The sequence below is a fragment of the Mus pahari genome, chromosome 14 (assembly GCF_900095145.1).
Source record: "Mus pahari chromosome 14, PAHARI_EIJ_v1.1, whole genome shotgun sequence".
Taxonomy (NCBI): Eukaryota; Metazoa; Chordata; class Mammalia; order Rodentia; family Muridae; genus Mus; species Mus pahari.
This window is the reverse complement of record NC_034603.1, coordinates 27389243-27397945: the sequence shown is the minus strand read 5'-3', so window position 1 is coordinate 27397945 and position 8703 is coordinate 27389243. Positions and strand designations below refer to the sequence as shown.

The following is an 8703-nucleotide window of genomic DNA, read 5'->3' as shown; positions in this document are numbered from 1 at the left end:
CTCCCAGTCTCCAGATTAGGTCCACTGGTGAGCCTTCCAATTCTGGATTGTAGTTCATTTCAAATATAGTCAAGTTGACAACCAGGAATAGCCACTACATGTTCCAAGGCATCTAACACTCTCTTGTCTTTGTGGCACACACACACACACACACACACAAATAAAAATAAATATAAAAATAAATTAAATTAAAAAACAATTGACAAATGGGACCATACCAAATAAATATCTCCACATAACAAAGACAGCAGCACCAATAGGCATCCTGCAGGACAGGAGAACAATTTTTGCCAGCTATTCCTCCAGTAGAAGATTAATATCCAGAATATTCAAACAAATCAAGTATAAACACCAAAAGAGTGAAGAATATATTCAGTAGATGGGCAAACTAACCAAATACACACTTTTTAAAGGAAGAATTACAAGTGGCCAATTAACACATGAAAAAACATTCAACTTCCTAGCCGTTAGGAAAATGCAAATCAAAACCACGAGAGACTCTTCTCGTCCTAGTCATAATGGCTCTCACCAAGAGCGAAAAGTATTAATGGTGTTGTTGTGTAGGAGAAGGTGGGAGATATTTACACACTGGAGGTGCAAATGGACATTAGTTTTGCCACATTGAAATCAGAATGGAGTTCCTAAAATTCTAAAACTACAGCTGCCATATCATATAGCTACACTACTTCCAGGCATCTATTGAGAGGATTCAAGGTCAGCATACCATGTTTATGGCATCACTGTTTACAATAATGATGTCATAGAGCCAGCCAATGAGATCATGGATAAAGAAAAGGTGATAAATATTCATAGTGCAGTTTTATTCTGCCACAAAGGAGAAGGAAATCATCTCATTTGCAGGAATATGGATGTCACCTGAGCCTGTTATGTTAAGGAAAATAAGCCAGACTCAGAAAGACAAACGGTGTCTTCTCTTAAAGGGGAAAAGACTTGAAGGTAGGGTGGGTCTATTAAAGAAGAGGAAAGAAAGTGGGGGAAAGAAAGTGGGGGAAAGAGAGGTCGAGGGAGTGTCCGTCTTAGTCATTGTTCTACTTCTGCAAAGAGCTACCATGACTAAGGCAATCATTGTTTAGTTGGGGTTTTGCTTACAGTTTCAGAAGTTTAGTCCATTATCATCATGGCAGGGAGCATGGAAGCATGCAGGCAGTGGCTGGGGCAGTAGCTGAGAACTGTATCCTTTTCCCTAGGTAAAGAGAGAGACTGGAGGCATTTTTCTCAAAGGCAGTTTCTTCTTCCCAGACAACCGTAGTTTGTGTCAAGAAACTAAGCAGCACATAGTGAGGAGAATATGGTTCAAATGAGAAGGCTTCACATCAGCAGTTCAGGAGACTAGGCCTAAGAACTGGGCAAGCCCAGGCAAGTCCCTAGAAAAAAACCCAGGCTTCAGAAAGCTAGTCAGGGGGCTGGTGTGATGGCTCAGTGGGTAAGAGCACCTGACTGTTCTTCCAAAGATCCGGAGTTCAAATCCCAGCAACCACATGGTGGCTCACAACCATCTGTAACAAGATCTGACTCCCTCTTCTGGAGTGTCTGAAGACAGCTACAGTGTACTTACATATAATAAATAAATAAATTTAAAAAAAAAAAAAGTGATTTTTTTTTAAAAAAAAAAAAAAAAGAAAGCTAGTCAGAAACTGCCCGGCCATCAGAAGCTGCCCCACCACCTGACCTGAGGCAAGGATAATGGGTCAGCAACAGAGTTTCCAGACCACCACAGCAACAGTTTCCAGACCTCCCCAGCAACAGTTTCCAGACTTCCCCAGCAACAGTTTCCAGACCTCCCCAGCAACAGTTTCCAGAATCTCCCAACAACAGTTTCCAGCCTCAACACCTTGGTAATGGTTCTGGAATATCCCTAGAGAGGGAACAAGATAAAGGACATCTACCCCCAGAATTCCCCTGATGTGCTTTAAATCGGGCCTGCGAGCTCACTTGGTTGTCTCCATCTTGGAATGGGAGACCCCCAGCATGCTGGACTTCTACAGAATAAAACACTCTTTGCTTTTACATAGTATTTGAGTCTGGGGTATCACTCTTTGGCGAATCATGGACCCTTACAAAAAGACATTGCATACATGCCTGACAATGCCACTATGCAAACCCATTATTTTGTATAATTGATAAATGCTAATTGAAAGAAAGATAACATTTACCATCATGCACTTTTAAGTGTACAATTGAATGGCATTAATACATTCATAAGTTTGCACAAACATCAAGGCTACCTGTCTCCTCTTCCTGTCTGTACATGAAAATATATCCACCAAATGGTAACTACCAGTTTCCCAGAAGTCACCATTTTGCTGTCTATCTTTATGGCTTTGACTGGAGTAAGAAAACCAGACACGGTGAAGACTAGGAGGACAACAGGAGGTGCAGGGGGAGGAGGTCAAGCAAAAATAGAAAAATTAAGAGGGGCAGCTGGGGGTGGGCAGATACAGATCCCCCAGCCACCTGCAGTTACACTGGGCTGAGGGCTGGAGAACTGGAGAATTCCTGAGTTTAGGGCCTGAGCCGCCCAGATGATGCTAAGCTGGGCTACTGTCCAGCAGAGTGCTGACTCGCCTCTGCCCATCCCCTCACCCTTTGGGCACACTCCTCTTTGTTTTCAGTCAAAAGCAGGTGTGGCTGAGTATGGCCCACACCCTTGATGGGTCCTGGACTCCTATTTGTTTCCTTAACCCAGAAAGATGCCAAAAATGACAGAGTCCCTTCCTGGCCCTTCCCGAAAGGGCGGGATAGCCTGGGTTCCAGGATCTCCTCGCTAGCCTAGCATACCCTGGGGAGTCATCACCATGCTTTAGATATTTCCTGCTTCTATGGAGATGACATTTATGTGCTGCCGTGAGATTTTCCTCAGTCTTATGAGGAGGGTTGCTCATTGTCACCGGAAGCTTGTCTTGCATTTCAACCTAAAGTTGTAAAGCACTTTCTTGATCACTTTAGCTCAGTTCTGTATAAAGGGCGTGGTGGGATCACATTCTTCCCCTCTGCAGATCCTGTGTCCAACAGACTTTTCACTGACAGTGTGTGCCTCTTGAGTCCTGTGTGCTCTGTGTAAAGATCTAAGTCTGGGATTCATTTAGGTAACAGACTGACGTTTGCCTCCTTCCCCTTCAGGGGTCGGAGTCGACTCCAAGCAGAGTGATAGTGTTTAGAAGTAGGGCTTTGAGGGTATGATGGTGGTGGTGCATGTGAATGAGAGTGGAGTCCTTACAGATGGGGCTTCAGAGTTCTCTCAGCCTTGTCCGCTGTGAGGATGTGAGCAGCAGATTCTACTCTGTAAACCAAGAGGAGCTTGGCAGCACAGTGCTGGCCCTCTAATCTCAGAACCCCATTCCCCAAAGGTAAAAAATACTGTCTGTTTTCATAAGCCAGTTTTGGAGTTTTGGGTTAGGGTTTTTTTTAATGATTTTTTTTCTTTTCTTTTCTTTTCTTTTCTTTTCTTTTCTTTTTTATATGTATGGATGTTTTGCCTCCATGTATGTCTGTGTACCATGTGTGTGCAGTGCTTGAGGAGAGGCCGGAAGAGGTATTGGGTCCCTTGGGACTGGAGTGGCAGATGGTTGTGAGCCACAACATGGGTGCTGGGAATCAAACCCAGGTCCCCTGGACGAGCAGCATTAGCTCTTAATCATGAAACCATCTCTAGTCTTGGAGTTTGTTTTAACATCTGAATTGATGGAGACAATTCTGTCATGTCTCTCCCCACCCCTGTTAGTTTTTATTCTAGGTTATACCTTACTGATATCTTAATTGCTGAAGCCTTAGAATTCTTCTTGTTTGCCTTCTGTTCAGAATTGCTGTGAATCTAGTGTGATCAGAAACAGCTGTGTTTATGACATCAACCTTTATGCCCAGTATAAGTACACAGTATATTTATGACATCACACCCAAGTGCACAGGACAGCTCCATCCCTTTGACTTCGACAACTCTTGTAAAGTTTTGTAATTTTTCTCATCCTTTATTTCATAGTCTTATGGAATCTTCTCCTTAAAATAGCTTTTAGGGCTGGAGAGATGGCTCAGTGGTTAAGAGCACTTTTTGCTGTTCCAGAGGTCCTGAGTTCAATTCCCAGCAACCACATGGTGGCTCACATCCATCTGTCCTGGGATCTGATACACTCTTCTGGTGTGTGTCAGAAGTAAGCTACAGTGTACTTGTATAACTAATAATAAATAAATAATATTTTTAAAAAATAGCTTTTAAATGTGTGTATCTATGTGGGCGAAGTTATGTACACATGAATGCACCTCTAAGGCCATAGGTGACCTGCCTTCCCAGTGATGAGAATAAAGGCATGTGCCACCATTATCTATCAGCTGGAATCCTCCCTTGAAAGTAAAAAGAAGGGTTGTCAAACTTTACAAGAAGGGGTAGGTTTTACTGTATATAAACAAAGGCTTAATTTTTAAAAGAGATTTAATAGCAGATGGTGCATGTGTAAATAGTAAGATCTGACAGATCTGAGTTGGCCACTGAGACATCTTAAGAGCAATGGAGTTTGAAACAGAGAATCCTCAAACAAAACTTGTATATCAAGGTCTGACCATGGGTGTGTGTGTGTGTGTCCCAGGTAGTGTCTGTCCTCCGTACCTGAGGTGAGATTAGGTAGTCTGGCATCCTGCCCTGTTGGCAGAGTTTGGCAATCTGCAGTGTCAGCCTCCACAAAGTTCAGGGTCCTTCCATCCACAACCACTAGTTCAAAGTCACCTGCTGGGGGCGTCACCAACGCATCCAGGATCCAGGGGCCGTCACGTGTCCAGTTCACGTCCTCACCAGTGGAGGCGCTGTCTCATTTCCTGGTCAGCTGCCCTCTCCTGCTGGGCTGCGTCTCTGGCTTCATGGCCGCCCTCACTTCCGGCTTGGGCCTCCTGGGATACCTGCTGTTTCCGCTTCTACTGACTACCCGCACCTGGGTCACATCAGTCAGTCTCCGACTCCCAAAAAGCCAGGCAAATTCACTGAGCGGTGACGTGGGTAGGCCCCTGTCCCAGGGTCTCGGTGGTGATCCTTTCTCCCTGGGTGGAACCTCGGCCGCAAGCCCCGGCCTGGCCCCTCCCCAATGAAATACACGTTGTCCCTTCCTCCCTCCACGGGCCGCCCCTCCTGTGGTGTGGCTTTGGGCCCATTCTGCGTTTGTCCCTCTCCTCAGCCTGTGGCCAGCCAGTTCTGCAAGGCAAGCTCTTGGGTGGAGAGTTTGCTCGTGATCGGAAATGGCCGTGGCAGGTCAGCTTGCATTACTCTGGCTTTCACGTCTGTGGTGGCTCCATCCTCAATGCCTACTGGGTGCTGTCGGCAGCACATTGCTTTGACAGGTGAGAGGCTCTGGAGCTGTTAGGGGTGATGAATGGAGCAGGGACACAGGAAAGGAGAGGCCTCGACCATGTGCCCATGGCTTGGACTGCTGCAGTCACTGTTGAAGTCCCCCTCCCCGCCATCCGCACCACACCCCCAACCCCTCACCTAAACACCATAGCTGATGTACACACTCCCTTGATCTCAGACTTCAAGCTGCTCCCAATGGACCAGCTTGGATTTATCGGCCCTAGCTGACTGGGCCAGTCAGTACCTAGGTGTATGGCCTGGCCTCTTGAACACAGTCCTCTACAGACCAGGCTGCATCCCCACTTGAGAAGTCTCCATTTACAGTGTGCCCCTGCCCCCAGCTTACCCTCCCTCCTCCAGCAAGGTCCCCCCACAGTGTTCCTCCACAGGACCTTCTTTGGTCAGATGGCCCTGTCTCCTGAGCCTCATCCAGTCAGGCTCACAACTGTGGTATACAGGGTGTAAGCAGCTATTCAGGAGGAGGCCAGAGAGGGGCCCATTGCATGGCTATCTGGCTCACAGAACCCACGCACAGGCTCCTAAGATTTGATCCCCAAGTCTCCTTCGGTCTAAATCAGGACCTCTGAGGTCAGACTGTCAGATAGGCCTACACTGTGCTGCAAGCAGGCTCACCCTTTCCAACCCGGCAGACCCTGTCTGTGGGCTGCAAGCAGTTGGCTTCTGTTCTGGTTGGCAGGGGGAAGAGACTCGAAACCTATGATATATACGTGGGCATCACCAACCTTGAGGAGGCCAACAGACATACCCAGTGGTTTGAGATTCACCGGGTGATCATCCACCCCACCTTCCAGATGTACCACCCTATTGGAGGGGATGTGGCGCTAGTGCAATTGAAGAGCGCCATCGTATTTTCTGACTTTGTGCTCCCAATTTGCTTGCCACCTTCCAACCTGGACCTCATCAATCTGTCTTGCTGGACTACTGGATGGGGAATGATCTCACCGCAAGGTATGAGCTAAGTAAGATCTCATGGAAGCAGAACATAGAATGGCTCTCCCTGGCGTCTGGGAAGATGGTTAGGAGAACGACTTAAGCCAAAAGATGCAGATTCTAAGGAAATAACCCATTGGAAATTTAAAAACAACAACAACAACCAAAAAAAACCAGCTCTCAGATATGAAAAATTCCTTTATGAGGTCTATGGCGGGCTGAGGGTGAATCAGTAGCCTTGGGGATAGATCAATAGAAATTATCCATATTGAAACAGCAACAACAAAATATGTACGAAAGGGGGACAGAATGATGTGTGTGAAAAACAAACTCCTTGTGAGTGTACTGGGCTTCCTTGTGTGGGTGGGGCTTCCCCGTGTGGGTGGGCTTCCCTGTGTGGGTGGGGCTTCCCCGTGTGGGTGGGGCTTCCCCGTGTGGGTGGGCTTCCCTGTGTGGGTGGGGCTTCCCCGTGTGGGTGGGGCTTCCCTGTGTGGGTGGGGCTTCCCTATGTGGGTGGGACTTCCCTGTGTAGGCCAGGCCTCCCTGTGTGTTGGTGACTCTTGCTTGTGGAGAGGGCTCTCTTTGAGTGGGGATCTCTTCTAGATTTCTCCTCCATTGACCAAGAACGAAAGAATGTCTTTGCCTCCTTGCCTTCCAGGACTAAGAAAGACCTAGCTGGACTCAGATACGCACCCTCACCTGGCAGTTCCTCTCCCCTCTCCTCTCACAGGCGAAACCGGGAAAGAGCTGTTGGAAGCCCAGTTGCCGCTAATCCCTAGGTTCCAGTGTCAGCTGCTCTATGGATTAAAATCCTATCTCCTGCCAGAAATGCTGTGTGCTGCAGACATCAAGAACATGAAGAATGTGTGTGAGGTATGTCCCTTTTTTTTTCCAGATCAGAGCTGGGCTCTGATGTAAGCAGGGGACTGTTGTGGGTGGCTGAACCCAGGCAGACAGTGGATGATCACTACATGCTTGTATCAGACCTCAGTGCTGAGGCTCTGGGCTCTGTTGCAGCCAGAGAGGGGGCAATGTGGAGGGGGGGATGGACCCTCATTCTGCACCTGAGGGGAGGGGGCAGACCTGATCTGGTAGATCAAAGAAAGCCCCTCTTCCTTTTCAGGGTGACTCTGGCAGTCCACTGGTATGTAAGCAGAACCAGACCTGGTTGCAGATTGGAATAGTGAGCTGGGGACGTGGTTGTGCCCAACCTCTGTACCCGGGGGTGTTTGCCAATGTCTCCTATTTTTTGAGTTGGATCCATTTACACTTAAAAAACACACCCAATCCTCCTCAGATACTCCCCTCCCTCTCTTCATCCCTGAGAAACACCTTAAACATTTTTGCGACCATAATGGGGTACCTGCTGGTTTTGTGAGGACCGAGACGCCCAACCCCTTGAGCTGCCACGTGCCCTGTTTCTATCCTCTATATAGCTTTCGAATCCTGCTTCCACGCATCTTGTTCCATGAAGTCAGGACACTTGTCCCAGACTCTTAAGTCTGTAAGAGGCCGAGCATGAGATGTGGAGAGGGGCAGGACCAGGAGGGGGAGTTGGGGGACAGCTAGGGTGAACCAAGAGCTTGGGTTCTACTCATGTGACAGTCAAAAGTTATTAAAGATTTGTGAAACAAACGTCTCAGAGCTCTCCCATCCTCCCTTCGTGCGTGCTCCGGTGTTATTACAGGCACCTTCCCTGTGCAGTGGGTAGAAATCCACACGTAGAAAGTAGGTTATCCAGACACAGTCAGGCAAGTGCCCACCACGTGGAAAGGTAGGTACAGGAGGTTGGAGAGATGGTTCAGTGGGTAAGAGCACTGGCTGCTTTTATAGACGACCCAAGTTCAATTCTCAGAACCAACCCGGCAACTCACAACCATTTGTAACTCCAGTTTTAGGGATCCAGTGCCTAACTCTGGCACGCATGAGGCACACAGACATGCATGTGGGCAGAACACTCACATCCATATAATGTTGGGGAGGGGGGGAGAAGTATAAAACAAATAGCTTTTCTAGACACTGACCTGGATAGATCTATGGGTACAGCCCAAATGAGGGGAGAGACCACAGTTTAAATGTTGTCAAGGAAGAGTTTTGAAACATGGAAGTATCCCAAGCGGGAAAGGAGAAAACAGGAGCTGAGAATAAGCAGGCACAGGGGAAGAAGCCAAAAGGGTACGTGTGGAAATGAGTGAGCAGAGACCCCCTAAGCAAAAGACTCCTAACATGGATGACAAGGGAACCCCAGGGCCCTGAGAACATACAGAAATTTCCAGAAATGTTGATATAAAATCCTGTCGTAGGCCGGGCCTGGTGGCGCAGGCCTTTAATCCCAGCACTCGGGAGGCAGAGGCAGGCGGATTTCTGAGTTCGAGGCCAGCCTGGTCTACCAAGTGAGTTCC

At 47.8% G+C, this 8703-nt stretch overlaps 1 protein-coding gene across 1 annotated transcript; it reads left to right on the top strand.

Moving 5' to 3' along the window:
- The first annotated feature begins 4845 nt into the window (after nucleotides 1-4845).
- Nucleotides 4846-7929, top strand: Prss38 (serine protease 38). Its single transcript, XM_021211774.1, has 5 exons — nucleotides 4846-5002; nucleotides 5178-5340; nucleotides 6048-6319; nucleotides 7032-7174; nucleotides 7425-7929. Exons 1-5 carry the CDS (start codon nucleotides 4867-4869, stop codon nucleotides 7677-7679), a joined length of 969 nt encoding a protein of 322 aa, XP_021067433.1. The 5' UTR covers nucleotides 4846-4866; the 3' UTR covers nucleotides 7680-7929.
- Nucleotides 7930-8703: the final 774 nt, after the last annotated feature.

Excerpts from the sequence above, each read along its gene's own strand:
- Prss38 (XM_021211774.1), top strand. The coding sequence starts at position 4,867 with ATGGCCGCCCTCACTTCCGGCTTGGGCCTCCTGGGATACCTGCTGTTT. Across the intron at positions 5,341-6,047 it reads GCAGCACATTGCTTTGACAG|GGGGAAGAGACTCGAAACCT; the intron begins GTGAGAGGCTCT and ends TCTGGTTGGCAG. Across the intron at positions 7,175-7,424 it reads ACATGAAGAATGTGTGTGAG|GGTGACTCTGGCAGTCCACT; the intron begins GTATGTCCCTTT and ends CTTCCTTTTCAG.